Below are 14796 nucleotides of genomic sequence, written 5' to 3'. Positions count from 1 at the left end.
GAAGTGGCCAAAGCTACTTCCACACAAGTTGGGGAAGAAAAATGCAGTTCTACTTTGAGACAGCCCGTCTAGTCTTTGGTATCACTGTTATCACTGTAACCATATGCTCGAAAACGCCATACTCATCCTTGAGAACGCCCTATCCATGCAACTACAGTCTGCTTACCTGCCCCCACCAGTCAATCCGCGCAAGGCACCTCGCCATCACAAGCCTCCGCTTCCCGTCGACGCCGCATATGCAACCTGAACACCGCCACCGCGAATACTAGTACCGCCACCCTGAACATTCCCGCGATCGCTGTTGTTGTGTTGGTTCAAGTTACGCTGGAAGGTGGTGTTGACTCACTGAATTCCCGCCTGACCCCCGCGCCCGCCACGATAGCCACCGCGGCTGCTGTTGATGCGGCCGTTGGTAAATCCATTGTGACCACCACGGCTGTATCCGTTCCCAGATCTCTGGTCGCCAGCATGCTGAATGCCGCTGGCGTTTCCACGGTTGCTCCCGCGAGCGTTGTTCCCACGGCCTGTATTCCCGCGCGTGCGATTGCTCGGCTGGTTGCTTTGCAGAGGCAGCGGGACATTGGGAGGCGCGCTGTTGAGCAGGAATTGTTCGAGTCGAGCTCGTGCGTCTGCTGGGGTCTGCGTTTGGGGGAGCTGCTGGAACGTCAGGGGCTGTTGCGGGTTGTATGCAAAGTCCTTCCCGTGGGGGCCGCCTCTTCCACGACCGCCCCTCCCACGGCTGGTGTTTAGTTGCGCGCGGTTTGAGAGTGGCTGCTGTGGCTGGCCCATTTCGTCGCCGGCTGCGTAGCCGTCGGTGTCTGCGTAGGCTGCGGATTCTGGGTTCACGTGCATGAACCAACAGGTTGGTTTGGAGCAGAGGCGCCCGTTCTTCTCGTTTCTGCATGGCATCTCGGATCGAGGCGGCCGGCTGGTTTTGATCGGGTTCGTATTGTCACCATTGGATGCTGCGGCTCCCATCGTAGCATCTCCGAGTGGTTGCTGTAGGGGTTGGGGTAATACCATGCCGTGACTCGCAAAAACCGCAGGATCGTGGCTATACTTGCACAAGTCGTCAGGGTACCTGCAAGAGCCCCTCGCAAGGTGTCGACATGGACTTTTTGTTTCTAGTACTTGTGGAATTGCAGACTGAGCCCCAAGCCTGCCATTTTGGAAATAGTTCTCAGCTGTGAAGTTGGACTGAGGATGAAGCGGTCCTACGGGCACCTGCGCGGCGTTCTGATAGAGGAGTCCATGTGGTGATATGTCATGCAGCCAGGAGCAGTGATCACCTTTTCGACAGTGGCCTTTCTGGTGAGCCCGACAATAGCTACCCTCCAGTGCAGGATCCCGTTGCTTACCGTTTGGAGCCGTTCCGCCAGGTATCGTCGTGTTGGCGAGTGCGACTGCTCCAACGTTGGCAAAAGGCTGAGCCTGAGGTTGTGGAATATTGACATGATTCCCATGAAGCCCGTTATGTCTGTATCGACACCCCTCGTCTCCAAATTGACATGGAGAACCTTGCATCAGGGTTGGGCAAAAGACTTCGTACTTCATACTCTCGGGATGGTCGTATTTACATGGTCGGCGTGCGTCGCCCACTTTCGTACAGCCTCTGTCCTGGAAGAACGGGCAGATTTGGGAGGTCTGGTCAATTTTCATCACTTCGTGTTCAGCAGTGTCTGCATAGTGTGGAAGGGGGTTTGTGGTAGGAGCTTGGTGATTGGTGTAGCCGACTGGAGGTTGCACACAGGGCACAGCAACGGGTACTTGCCGCGGATAGTATACTGGTTGAACGATAGATGGCTGTTGTACGACTTGACCAAGATGTTGCTCTATTTCAGCCAGTACCTCTGGCTCCTGAGATGACCCAATCGCTGCCGCGAAACGAGGCGGCTGTGAACCTGTCGACAGCGCTTGCTCGTTATATGCGGCCTGCAAAGCCGTACAGATTGCGTCCACGTCTGGCTTCGACCATATGAAAGGTTCTTCATGAGCAAAATCCACCAGTTCAGACTGCAAGCGGCGCATGCCAACCAGATCCCACCCAGTTTCGACCAACTGCGAGACGTCGTACCCATAATAGTGCAGCACTCGTAGGAGACAATGAGCCTCACGCATACAGATGGCGAAGGCGTAGAATAAGTCAATGTTGGCCCGCAGATGTTCAACACTACGGTCATTGATCGCTTGCAGTACTCTGTTCCACAGACTCTCAAGTCTGTAGTAGCAGGCTTCCGCATCTGGCATCTGGAGGTCTTCGACGAATGTGGGGGTGGGACCACCATTCTGTGCGTCTTTCAATTGGCCGATAACGATGCTATAAGCCTGACCATATGCCTGGAGCTTGGATAGAGTGGCTGTTTTCTGTTTCAGCTCTTCTGCAGCGCGAACATCAGCCATCTGTTGCGGTACAGATCGAGCTAATACCATGGCCGTGTTCTGGTTTGATCCCCACTGTGTCTCAGGGCCAGCAGTCTGGATGTTTGCAGGGAGAGCAGACTCTTGTCCTTGGTGCTCGACGAAACTTTCGATCGCATTGGGAAGTTCAGGGCATGTCTGATCAGCCTTTGTAGTGCTGGCTTTAGCATTGCCCGTCGACGAACTTTGTGCAAGTAAATCTTTGAAGTGAGCGTCACTGAGGGCGTACAGGACGATAGAGTTAGATACTGGCTGCTGCTGCTGCTGCTGTGCATGATCATTATGCAAACTCGATACCTGGCCCTTTGCACTTCGCAGGTTACCAGCTTGGTCACCATGCATTCGAAGCGTGGCGAGATCTGCTTTCCGTTGCGTCCTTTGCTCGTCGAGTTGAGTTTCCACAACGATCTTGTCGTTGTTTCGTGTCGAGGTGTTGCTGTAGCTGGTAGACGATGGGACAGAGGTATGAACCTCGCACGGAGTGAGCCATGCAAGAAGATCGGAAACCTCGGACTTTAGTTGCCGTTCGATGTCGTTCTTCTGAAATCTCAGGTTGGCGTCAAGGTTTCTGAGACCAGTGAGTGGCAGTGCAAGGCCACGCAGAAGCGCTTGCCACCGTCCATTGCCTTTGAGCAGTGCATGTAATCTGAGGAGACCATTGCGGTCGAAGAAGTTGAGGACTGCTTTTCGGACTTCTTGCTGAGCGGCGTCGAGTTCAGTTTGGCCGATTTTACTGTTGCTTGTGTGGTTTATCTTTCTAGCTTTCAAATCTGCCAATGAAACGCATGCAGCGTCGAGGTGCTGAATATGTGCAGTGTAGCCTTCTTCATTGACACTTTTGAGCTTGTAAAATATGTTCTTAAGATCATTTGTCATGATGTCGCGGGCTGATTTGGTTAGTTGAGCTCGGCTTTGTTCTGTCTGCTCAATCTTCTTCAGACAAATGTCGACCATCAGCTGCGAGGCGTTAGCTGACTCTTGAAAAAGGGTTCCCAGCGACAACTTACAGATTCGAGCTCGCTCTCTCTATCGATTCGAGCTTTCTTACGAGCACTTTCCTTCGAATCGACCTTGTGTCCTGAAGAAGACTTTGGAAGAGATGTCCCAGACTGATTACACGTGAGCGACATATAGAGTGGAGTGTGATCTGCTCACCGATTTTGGAGAGGGGTCATTTTCACGAGGCCTTTTCCTAGCTCCTGTATCATGAGTAGGCTGGCCTACTATTAGGGTTGTGTCCAGAGGAGCGGCAGAAGGAGCGTTTCCTCCAAGATCGTCTACCACCGTCGGAGCTAGAGGTTCAATCGGTCTAGTCAGAGTTGTAACTTTGTGTGTGGCGCTCATGATGGCTTTGGCCAAGGCAGGTAGGAAGCTCATCGGCTGCCGTGTCACAAATATTTTGCCTGGCTGATGATGGGATTGAAACGATATAAGCGTGTTGCGTGCGAAGTATGCTATCTAGCTAAGTTGGTGGAGCGGCTGTGTGACCGTCGAAACTGACCTCTTCTGGGCGCAGGTGTGCGATACGTATAGGAAATGGCCGGAATGTCAAAGAGAACTGGCGAAAGCGCAGGGGGTCATTGTGCCATTGTCCAAACTTGAAGACAATGGAGGTTTGCTCAATGTTTGGGTTACACGATGTCTTTGGAGGTAAAACGAGGCTAAGGATGAAATTGCGCGGGAAGTATCAAAGAAGTACTGTGAAGACGGTCATCGTTTCATTCCATAGCGTAAAGATAGAGAGTGAGGGGAGTACTAGCTGGTGGTCAGTAGACAGAAGCGAGAGTGGTACGGAGTAGTCGAGCAGACACAGAAATGAAGAACACCGTGGTCATCCGGGTAAACAAAAAAGAATCGCAACCAAGACAGTCGGTTCTGAAGAAGCGTGGAGATGGAGAGAAGGCCGAGGTACGATCGTGGTGATAAAAAACAAACGACAGCAGGTGTGCATCCAGTTCATCAGTCTGTTTTATCAGCGGCGCCATCTTCATCAAAAGTCCATCTCCCTCTCCCTCTCTTCCCACTTCTTGAGCCTTTCCAGTCCTCTCGTCTTCTGCCCCTCGTCCACAGGCAGCGGCAGCAGACTACGACCTGGATGCCACGGCTGCTCCTGGGTCGGATACTTGATGGACTGTCGGAGTTGCTGTCGAGGTTGTTGAACTCAAACATACTGAAGCCCGCTTTGAGATTGGAGGCCGAAGTCTCACGTGAGCTGCTCAGACCTCACACTTGTGCCAAGTGCCAATCAGACCTGTACAGCCCACGATGTAAGGCGGCCTGTTGGCAAGCTTCAGAGTGGGGCGTGCTCTACTCAGGCTGTGGCGTGGGTTGACGCACTGGATCGGGAGCGCTTGGACATGAGCGCCTGTCGCCACAGTCGTCGCACGCAGCTCCGAATCCAGCTCTTGTTTGTTGCATGGGCATGTGGTGGCCAAGGTGCGAGGCACAAGGCTCGGCGACGCGTTCAGGTGATGGGCGGATTCTGGCGGGGCGCGCGTTCAGCTAGCTGCTCAGCCACAGCATTCTGTCATCGCACGCACCTCGCGACTCCGCTGCTTAACAGTCGACGGCTGTCCGTTCTTCTTTCCCCGCAAACCCAGCTCCCACACAGTCCAGACGCACAAGATCCACGATGGGTTTCAGTCTCAACAACCCGCTGCCCTCGTCCATGAGGAGTGAGTCCTGTCTCTTATCGCGATTGGCTAGTCTGGCCGCACTGTGACGTCGCTGACAGCTTTGCTCCGCAGGCGAGTGCAGGAAAACGGGCAAGATTCTGGCGTCGTTTGTCGACCCGCGACAGTCGTTCGGACCGGACAAGATCATCCCGCCGTCTGTCCTTGCCAATGCAAAGGTGAGTTTGTGCTTTCCCTGCGCTTCCACGCTGCAACGCTTCCACGCTGCAATGCGCCCACGCTGCAATGCGCCCACGCCTGATGCACGACGTGTACTGACGTCCGCGCGCCTCAGGGCCTCGCCATCCTTACGGTTTTCAAAGCCGGCTTCCTCGGCACCGCGCGATTCGGCTCCGGTGTCGTCGTTGCACGCCTCGCGGACGGATCATGGTCGGCGCCCTCGGCCATCGGCACAATTGGCGGCGGCTTCGGCGGACAGATTGGCTTCGAGCTGACCGACTTTGTCTTTATCTTGAACGACGCCTCAGCAGTGCGCACGTTCGCCCAGGCCGGTTCGCTGACGCTGGGCGGCAACGTCTCCATTGCCGCAGGTCCCGTCGGTCGCAATGCGGAAGCCGCCGGAGTCGCGAGTCTGAAGGGCGTGGCAGGCGTCTTCAGCTACAGCAAGACGAAGGGGCTGTTCGCGGGTGTCAGTCTGGAAGGCAGTGGTCTGATCGAGAGGCGAGACGCAAATGAGAAGCTGTACGGGCGGAGATGGACCGCCCGAGAGCTTCTGAGCGGCCAGGTTCCCCCACCACCGGCCGCCGAACCGCTTCTGCGCGTGCTCAACTCGCGAATCTTCTCTGGCGTCGGCGGCGCGGCGGCAGCAGACGACAGAATGTACAATGACATTCCCGTCTACGACGACTCGCACGACAATGTCGTCTGGCAGGGCCGCCGCGGCTCCGCCATGGGCGAGGGCGTGCGACGGGACCGCACCGGCTCGCTTGGTCAGGGCAGCCAAGCTGGTGCCGACGAGTACGAATACCGCGACCGCCCTCAGCGCTCGTCGACGTGGGCGGATGATGTGTACGACCGGCAGCCCAACACCGGAGGCGGCCTCGACCGCTCCTTCTCCACGCGCGCGAATCCCACCGAGACGTTTGACACCATGCAGAGCCGCAGCCGTTCGTCGACGTTCGGCGATGACTATGCGTACAGCGACCGCGCGAAGCCTGGGAGACCGTCGGCACCGAAGCCCGTGTTTGGACAGAAGAAGGCCACCCTAGGCGCTGACCAGGCAATTGCAAAGTTCACATTCGACCCAGACCAGCCTGGTGATCTCGGCTTCAAGAAGGGCGAAGTCATCACGATCCTGAAAAGAACAGACAACGAGACAGATTGGTGGACTGGACGAGTGGGTGACAGGGAGGGCATTTTCCCAAGGTATGTTGCTTTCTTGAGATCAATGTCCAACACTGACCGGTGCAGCAACTACGTCGAGACGGTATAAGTCGATACATGCAGCACGTTTTTTTTTTCGCTTTCCGTTCGAAACGATACCTTCTCCTCTACTCACAGCCCGTGGCAACTTCACAGCCACAACAGAGCGTCTGGGACTGTAACACTCCAAGTCAGATACTATCAAGCCTCCAGATACCTATGTAGACCGCCAACAAATTCTCGTTCCTTCATCGCTGCAGCTGCTTTCGTATACACGGTTTTCGTTCGCTGACGCTGACGTCGGCGCTTCGGCATTTACGGCGCTACCCCACAGTTGCTGGCTCCGACGAGCCGGTCCGATCAGAGTGGCAGGTTGCAATGGCAAGTGCTCAAGCTACCCCACACCTCCACTGATAGCTGTCATAGCTGTCACAGCTGTCAACACCCCTGTTTATCTTCAAATTGGTTTCCAATCGCTCTTATCTCCATCCAGTATCTATCATTTTGCTTGTTGTTCTTCCTCTCATCCCAAGCTTTTCCTCTTCCATTCACCACAACCATGACGACATCCTGGGAAGATGCCGCGACGAAGAAGCGTGAAGCCGTTCTCGCGCTGATACCTGCCGAGTGGCGTGTCGACAACTTGCCGTCTGTGAAACAGCAGGTCGATGTCACGGAATACATCAACCAGTACTTGTCCGAGGAAGAGCTGGTGATCACTGAGAGCGATGCAGAGCAGATTGTCGAGAAAACCACATCAGGCTCGTGGACAGCCGAAAAAGTCACGAGAGCCTTCTGCCACAGAGCGGCATTGGCGCACCAGTTGGTACCTATCGACAAGCTGACGTGGTGGCTGACAGTACTGACAAACGTAGCTTCACTGCATCCACGAGATTTTCTTCGAGGCAGCTATTGCAGATGCGAAGAAGCTTGACGCCTATTTCGCAGAGCACAAGCAACCTGTTGGCGCGCTCCATGGTCTCCCCGTCTCGCTGAAGGATCAGTTCCATGTGAAGGATGTTGAGACAACCATGGGCTACGTAGGCTGGATCGACACGTTCGAAGGCAAAAAGGGGACTGGCAAAGAAAAGGTCTTCGAGAGTGAGATGGTGCGCGAGCTGAGGGCAAGTGGAGCGGTGCTGTACTGCAAGTCGAGCGTTCCGCACACGCTCATGTCTGGTGAAACGGTCAATAACATCATCGGATGGACGCAGAACCCCAAGAATCGCAACCTGAGCAGTGGAGGCAGCTCGGGTGGTGAAGGCGCACTGATCGGAATTCGAGGATGTACGTCAACAGGTACCACGATCGAAGCTTGAGTGCTGACCTTCCACAGCGCCAGTGGGACTTGGCACCGACATAGGCGGCTCGATCCGCATCCCCGCCGGCTTCAACGGGCTGTACGGCCTACGTCCCTCAAGTGGCCGTCTACCGTACGAAGGCATGGCCAACTCAATGGACGGGCAAAACACCGTACTCTCAGTCGTCGGCCCCATCGGCCCAACCGCCTCATCCCTCCGCCTCGTCACCAAAGCCCTGCTCTCCCAGCAACCATGGCTCCACGACCCCCTCGTCCACGAAATCCCCTGGCGCAGCGAGCACGAGCACTCGATCCAGAAACTCCTGCAGACCATCAGCTCCCCCGTCCCCGCGGAGCAAAGACTAACATTCGGCATCCTCGCCACCGACGGCGTCGTAACCCCAACAACCCCCGTCCGCCGCGCCCTCGGCCTAGTAACGCGCGCCCTCGAAGCCGCCGGGCACTCGACCATCCCATGGACGCCACCCTCGCACGAGACCCTCAACAATACAAGCTTCAAAACCTGGCTCTTCGACGGCGGCGCCGACGTCCGCGCCGCCTTCGCGCTATCCGGCGAACCCATGTCAGCCCAGGTCTCGCTCTACAGCGCCCCGCACCCAGAGTACACGGCTACATCCATCGCAGCGACCAACGTCGCTTTGCGGGGCCTGAGAAAGGAGCACCTGGACTACTGGCTCAGCACTGCGTCGCAGACGAGCACGGGGCGGCCCGTCGACGCGGTCATTAGTCCGCTGGCGCCGTGGCCCGCCGCGAGGGAGCAGAGATACAAGTACTACGGGTACACGACGTGGGTCAACGCGCTGGACTACACGGCCGTGGCGTTCCCAGTCACGAGGGTCGATGCAGCTGTGGACACCAAGACGCCGAAGGAAGGGTTCGAGGCGCTAAATGCGCAGGATCGGGAGGTGCAGGATGATTGTAAGTTTTGCGAGAGAGAATGTGCGTGTGTGTGTGTGCGAGGTGCGATGCTAATCAACAACAGATGATCCTGACATTTACCACGGCGCACATGTCGGTCTGCAGGTCGTGGGGCGCAGATTACAGGAGGAGAAGATGTTGGCTATAGCCGAATATATTGGGAAATTGATCGGGGCGTAGAGCTTCTGACTGTGAATACATGGTATACGCTCACCCTTGCTGCAATACTACCTTCTCCGCATTCCGTTTCATTCTCGTAGACTGGTCGTTGAGGAGTACGGAAGTAAGAGTGCTTTACTAGTACCAGCTACCTGAACGACGTCATCCCGCACGGCCAATCAGAATCGCTTACTTCGACTCATTGTGAGCGCGCTTGGCTCCACTCGACTCATGCGGACGATTCGGCTAGCTGCCGGACGTGCATGTGGCTGTGGTGTGCAGCGGGTATAGATATGTGAACAAGGCGATGTTGCTGTTGCAAGTAGTTAGTATATCGATCCAAGGTGTTAGAGATTCTGAAATGGTGCGCAAAGCAAAAGACAGCACGCCGGCAGTAAAAGAACATCCAGGCGATGGCCACATCACGGTGACGGCGCAACAGTCGCGATATGCACTGGACGCCGTCGATGCACCTGCGTCTAAAGAGGTCCGGCCACTTCCTTTCAGACCACAACAACTGCTGACGCCACTAGATCTTGATCAAAGACCTGTCCGTCTCCGTCGCCAATCGCGAGCTGCTCAATCGCACGACGCTGCATCTCGTCGAGTCGCGGCACTACGTCCTAGTCGGGCGCAACGGCACGGGGAAGTCGACGCTGCTCAAGGCCATTGGCGACGGGCTTGTGCCTGGTATTCCGTGGAGTACAAGGATTCTGCTGCTGGGTCAGACGCGGGAAGTAGATGTCGAAGAGGGGGTTGGAAGTTTGGGACTGCAGGAGGAGACGGTCTTGCAGCATGTCGTCAGGAGTGATCACGTGAGGGAGCGGTATGCGAGGGAGGCCAAGATCCTGAGCGACGCGGTTGAGAACTCCAAGGATGCAATGGCGCCCGTGCGGGCGTACCGACGGATTCAGACAGAGAGGCTGGCGCTGCGGCTGAAAGAAGCGCATCGAATTGCGGAGCGGAGGAGTGGCGCGAGAGGAAAGCAAGCGAGAAAGGAGCTGATTAGACTGGAAGAACGATATGTGGAGTCGAAGCACGCTGTTGAAGAGAAGGAGAATGATGTAGACCCCACACGATTGAGTGAGGATACGCAGGCCGCTGCAGACATGTTGTCCAGTGTCGAGGCCTCGCTCGAGCTCATGAACGCCGCAGCAGCAGAGGTGAAAGCTCGAAGAGTGTTGCTTGGACTCGGATTTAAAGAAGATGGCATCGACAGGCCAAAATCGCAACTCTCAGGAGGGTGGCAGACGCGCTGCGATCTCGCTTGCACGCTGACGCAGTATGCGGACGTACTCCTACTCGATGAGCCGACCAACTTTCTGGACCTACCGTCGATCATCTGGTTGCAAGACTACATCAACAGCATGACGAACACAACCGTTCTGATCACGACGCACGACCGCGACTTTGGCGACGCAGTGGCCGAGGAGCTCATCCTCCTGCGCAATCAAGTGCTGGAGACGTTTCGCGGCAACTTGAGCGTCTACGAGCGCGAGAAGTGGAAGAAGATCCAGCACCTGACCAAGATGAAAGACGCAAAGGACAGGCAGAAGAAGCATATTGAAAAGTCGATCGCCGGCAACATCAAGGCGGCGAAGGACAAGGGAGACGACAAAAAGCTGAAGCAGGCCGCATCGAGGCAGAAGAAGCTCGACGAGCGGTGGGGCGTGGAAGTGGGTCTGAAGGGTGGACGCTTCAAGCTTAACCGCGACCTCGGAGGCTACCATACGACCCAGCGAGCAGAGATTGAGATACCGGACTTGGATCCGCCCGTCCAACTGAGCTTCCCGCGACAGCCCCCTGAGCTGAGATTTCCGGGCGCTTTGGTGAGCATGGAGAAGGTGACGTTCGCGTATCCAGGCAGGAAGATGGCGCCCACGTTGGTGGATGTGTCCTTGACCCTACACCCTGGCACACGAACTGGGCTGGCAGGATTGAATGGCTCAGGCAAGACGACGCTTGCTTCGCTGATCATGGGGGGTGGCGATGCTGGCGGTCTGACACCAAGCTCAGGATCGATAACGCGGCATGCAAGAGCCAAGTTCGGTCGATTCTCTCAGCAGTCGGTTGAGGAGATTACGACGATTGCCTCAGACAGCCCGCAGTTGACGGCTCTGCGACACGTGATGGAGGCTGACGGTGCCGCGCTGGAGGAGAAGGAAGCACGGGAGGCACTGGGCAGTTTGGGGCTGCACGGCCAGAGCGTGTCTGATGTGCCTCTCGCTCTGCTGTCAGGCGGCCAGAAGGTCAGAGTGGCGCTGGCGAAGCTGTTGTGGGCGCCGCCCCAGCTGCTGATCTTGGACGAGGTAACGACGCATCTCGACGCTGACACGATCCTGAGCCTCGTGCTCGCGCTGAAGGCGTACGAGGGAGCGCTGCTGGTCGTCACGCACGACAGGTTCTTCATGAGGTTCGTCCCCCCCCCCCTCCTGCAGCGATTCGTGCCGCGACGCTCGAGCACGCGCAAGGCCGCCGTCGGAAAGGGGCCTAGTGCAGTTGGACTAACAGGCGGACAGAAGCGTGGTTGAGGGGGCGTCGCCCTACAAGCTAGCGCCAGGGGCTCGCGGCGAAGACGAGGGTGACGAGAGCGATGCAGAGGCTGAGGAGCCGGGGAGAGTGTACCGGCTATCGAGGGGGCAATTGAAGACGGTCGAGGGCGGTATGGAGCAGTACGCTGAGCTGGCAGCACGCGCGGCAGCAAGGCTGGCGAGGCGGAGGTAACAAATGATAGGCGACGCTGCGTTGGTGTGCGAGGGTCGTGCTGCAGCGTCGGCTTCTCTAGCGCTCCCGCGGGCTGCACAGACGGGGGGGCGGCGCGAGCGTGCACATCGCAGGGGAGGCAGCTCTGCACGGCGGGACAGCGAGAGAAGAAGTTAGGGGGCTGCAATTTCGAGCCAAGCGAGCGAACCAAGCGGTCCAACGCGTCGCTCCTTTCGCGCGGTGGACGGCCTGCCTGACTTGTTCTCTGCATACACGCACACGCAAACGCAAACGCACACGCACACGCACACGCACACGCACACGCACACAATTGTTGCTCCCCACGTCTGTCCTGGTTGTTTGTTTGCTTGTTTGCTTGTTTGCTTGTTTGCTTGTTTGCTTGTTTGCTTGTTTGCTTGTTTGCTTGTTTGCTTGTTTGCTTGTTTGCTTGTTTGCTTGTTTGCTTGTTTGCTTGTTTGCTTGTTTGCTTGTTTGCTTGTTTGCTTGTTTGTTTGTTTGTTTGTTTGTTTGTTTGTTTTCGCCGTCGAGGATGCGGTAGGGCTGTGAGCACAGCATATGCAGGGCGCGCTTGAAACGGAACCGGCAACGGCAACGGCAACGGCAACGGCAACGGCAACGGAGGCACAAGCTCCCACTGAAGCGTGGGACCCTGGATGCGTCTGGGGCTGGCATCATGGGCGAAGCTGACAGTGGCACCCCGCGCTCGACCACCGACCCGCCGCTGCTGAAGGCGCCCAAGGACAAAAACTGCCCCTTCTGCGGCCAGGCCTTCACCTCGAGCTCCCTGGGCCGCCACCTCGACCTGTACATCCGGCCCAAGAACCCAAAGGCCGCCGACGGCATCCACCTCGTCGACGAGATCCGCAAGCTGCGCGGCGGCATCACGAGGCGGCAGGCCAAGGGCAGCATCTCGAAGAAAGATGATGGCGCCGCCTGCACGCCGCTGCACGCAAAGCACGCAAAGCACACAAAGCACGCCAAGCACAGCGTCGCCAGCGAGGGCTCGTCGACGCTGGTGCAGAGCCCAGACGACGAAGACGATGACCACCACCACCACCACCAAGACCAAGACCACGACCACGACAACGACAACGATGGGGGGCTGGGCATCGACCTGGGCAAGACGCGCGGCCAGTTCAAGGACGTGAGCTGGGGCACCAGCAACCGCCAGCTGTCGCGCGCCCTGGGCACAAAGGCTCCCGAGATGCGGCGAGAGGCGTCGCGGCAGATGCGCAAGCAAGAGCTGGACCAGCGACAGCGCCACGGTAGCGATGTCGAGACGGCGAGAGCAGCCGAGATGGCGCTGAGGGAGCTGTTGAAGAGCGTGCGCGAGGCCAAGTACGTCCCTTGCTTCTTCTCTCCTTATTCATTCTCCCCTCTTGACATTCACTGCTTATTCTCTCCTTCCTCTTCCCTTCTCCCCTCCCTCCCTCCCTCCCTCCTCCTTAGTCGTTCTCCCCTCTCCTTATTCGTTCTCCCCTCCTCATCCGTCCTTGACTGCTTCTTTACTTTCTTTACTGACCCCCGCAGCGTCAAGGCTACCGGCTGCGGCCTCTTCGACCTCGACCCATACACGCTCAACTTCCCCTCGCTGTGCCTGCACATCCTGCCCGCCCCCTCGACCCTCTTCTCGCCCACCCCCTTCCCCACCCCCGACTCGTGGTCCATCACACCCCCCGCCCAGAAGCAGCTCGACGCCCTCAACCGCTGCGTCCGCGAGCGCCTGCTGGCCCTCCAGCGCCAGCGCCAGATCGACCAGGTCTACCCGCCCGCCGGCCACTCGAACCCCGCCTCGGCCGCCACCTCGCCCCTGCCCACGCCGCCGCTGTTCGATCCAGATCCCCAGAAGCTCTTCAGCCACATCGCAGACGCCTACAACCACTGGATGCACCAGTCGGAAAAGACGCGTCAGGAATACTGGCAGATCGAGATCCTCCGCTGCTATGCCCGCGCCAACGAGTCGCGCAGAGAGACCGAGGTGCAGCTGGACAACGCCCGCCGCGAGATCGAGTACCTCAAGGCCAACAGATGGACATCGGGCGCCCCTGATGTCTCGCCCGTGAGCATCACCCTGGGCGCAGAGACAGCGAAGGAGCTGGGCAAGCAAGGCATGGACTTCCGCAACTGGGACTTTGACCGCCTCATCGACAAGTGGAGAGCCGTGGTGCGCGAGGACCGGTCTGTATCCTCCGGCATGGCTGCCCAGAAGCAGCTCCCAGACTCGAGAAGCTGTTCCATGGCCAGTCTGCCTCCCCAGTCCTTCGCCGCCGTGAATAGACCCGCCCAAGGCAGCCCCACCAAGATGGACACAGCCATGCCCTTCTCTGCACCAGCAACGGTAAACGGCGAAAGCGACCAGGTCGACGCCGAGGGCGATGACGACGACGAGCACCTCGATCTCGACTCCAGCGCGCTTCCAGACGACGACTCGATGCACCAGCACCCTCCTCCCCACTCCATGCAACAGCACCACAGCCTGCCACTCCAGCCAACACCCATCCACCCTTCACAGCAACACCACCCACACATGCAGGCCCCCATGCATGTCACACAAGCCCAGGCCCAAGCTTCGATACAGGCCCACGCACACGCCCAAGTCCACGCCCAGGCCCAGGCCCAGGCTCAAGCATGGGCTGCAGCTCGCCAGCACATGAACCAGTCGCGCAACCAGAACTACAGCCCCCACCAGCACCAGCAGATATCGCCTCACCCCCAGCATACGCAGCACATGGGCTCCGCCGCCAACAGTCGACGTCCATCGGTGGTCATGATGGATCCGCACGTCATGAACTCCGGCGGCATGGCCGGTTCCATGGGCATCCCAGGCATGGAGGGGATCGAAGGCCACCAAGATCAGTATCTCCGAATGGACCTTGGATCCATGGCTGGCTTCGTCGGCTCCAATGACGGCGGCGTCTCGATGGGCACATAGCCCTTTCAACGGCCATCCCGAACGCGGCTCTGGCGCAGTTACCACCTCACGGCTTTCGTCTTATCGCACCAATCTACTTTCTTTGTATACCCATATACCCAGATCTGCTACCAGCATCACACCGCTTCGGCATACTACACCTAATTTTTATTATCTCCTAGTTGTTCCTCCACTTCTCCACTATACCCAAGCCACGTCGGCTGCTTTCGTAGACGTCTCGGACCTTCGTTGGACACTTGCATATGGGAGGCCTTTTGCTCGCTTTGTTG

The 14796-nt window shown here is 57.6% G+C and overlaps 6 protein-coding genes across 6 annotated transcripts, besides 12 other annotated features; 5 read left to right on the top strand and 1 right to left on the bottom strand.

The window, feature by feature from the left end:
• Positions 1-204: 204 nt before the first annotated feature.
• EKO05_0010667 (uncharacterized protein) lies at positions 205-3548 on the bottom strand (the record flags this gene model as incomplete). The annotated part of the gene is made up of 3 exons (XM_038943535.2): positions 205-298; positions 347-3375; positions 3426-3548. 3 exons carry the CDS (start codon positions 3546-3548, stop codon positions 205-207), a joined length of 3246 nt encoding a protein of 1081 aa, XP_038793610.2.
• Positions 1689-1726: a tandem repeat.
• Positions 2670-2691: a tandem repeat.
• Positions 3549-4309: 761 nt separating the features above from the next.
• EKO05_0010666 (uncharacterized protein) lies at positions 4310-4750 on the top strand (the record flags this gene model as incomplete). The annotated part of the gene is made up of 1 exon (XM_059637824.1): positions 4310-4750. One exon carries the CDS (start codon positions 4310-4312, stop codon positions 4748-4750), a length of 441 nt encoding a protein of 146 aa, XP_059493807.1.
• A 300-nt stretch (positions 4751-5050) lies between these two features.
• On the top strand, positions 5051-6543 carry EKO05_0010665 (uncharacterized protein; the record flags this gene model as incomplete). Its single annotated transcript, XM_038943666.1, has 4 exons — positions 5051-5093; positions 5166-5269; positions 5386-6476; positions 6522-6543. 4 exons carry the CDS (start codon positions 5051-5053, stop codon positions 6541-6543), a joined length of 1260 nt encoding a protein of 419 aa, XP_038793609.1.
• Positions 6544-7032: 489 nt separating this feature from the next.
• Positions 7033-8892, top strand: EKO05_0010664 (Amidase; the record flags this gene model as incomplete). The annotated part of the gene is made up of 4 exons (XM_038943514.1): positions 7033-7299; positions 7349-7760; positions 7810-8712; positions 8777-8892. 4 exons carry the CDS (start codon positions 7033-7035, stop codon positions 8890-8892), a joined length of 1698 nt encoding a protein of 565 aa, XP_038793608.1.
• A 340-nt stretch (positions 8893-9232) lies between these two features.
• Positions 9233-11595, top strand: EKO05_0010663 (uncharacterized protein; the record flags this gene model as incomplete). The annotated part of the gene is made up of 3 exons (XM_038943463.1): positions 9233-9358; positions 9405-11284; positions 11391-11595. The coding sequence occupies 3 exons, from the start codon at positions 9233-9235 to the stop codon at positions 11593-11595; spliced, it is 2211 nt and encodes a 736-aa protein (XP_038793607.1).
• A 250-nt stretch (positions 11596-11845) lies between these two features.
• Positions 11846-11903: a tandem repeat.
• A 31-nt stretch (positions 11904-11934) lies between these two features.
• Positions 11935-12109: a tandem repeat.
• Positions 12110-12175: 66 nt separating this feature from the next.
• Positions 12176-12214: a tandem repeat.
• Positions 12215-12268: 54 nt separating this feature from the next.
• EKO05_0010662 (uncharacterized protein) lies at positions 12269-14527 on the top strand (the record flags this gene model as incomplete). Its single annotated transcript, XM_059637823.1, has 2 exons — positions 12269-12933; positions 13126-14527. 2 exons carry the CDS (start codon positions 12269-12271, stop codon positions 14525-14527), a joined length of 2067 nt encoding a protein of 688 aa, XP_059493806.1.
• Positions 12541-12580: a tandem repeat.
• Positions 12620-12690: a tandem repeat.
• Positions 13310-13345: a tandem repeat.
• Positions 13361-13421: a tandem repeat.
• Positions 13948-13983: a tandem repeat.
• Positions 14147-14223: a tandem repeat.
• Positions 14239-14292: a tandem repeat.
• Positions 14528-14796: the final 269 nt, after the last annotated feature.

Source organism: Ascochyta rabiei, chromosome 20 (assembly GCF_004011695.2).
Source record: "Ascochyta rabiei chromosome 20, complete sequence".
NCBI lineage: Eukaryota > Fungi > Ascomycota > Dothideomycetes > Pleosporales > Didymellaceae > Ascochyta > Ascochyta rabiei.
Note: the sequence above shows the minus strand (reverse complement) of the source record. Positions and strands in the feature narration are given on the sequence as shown.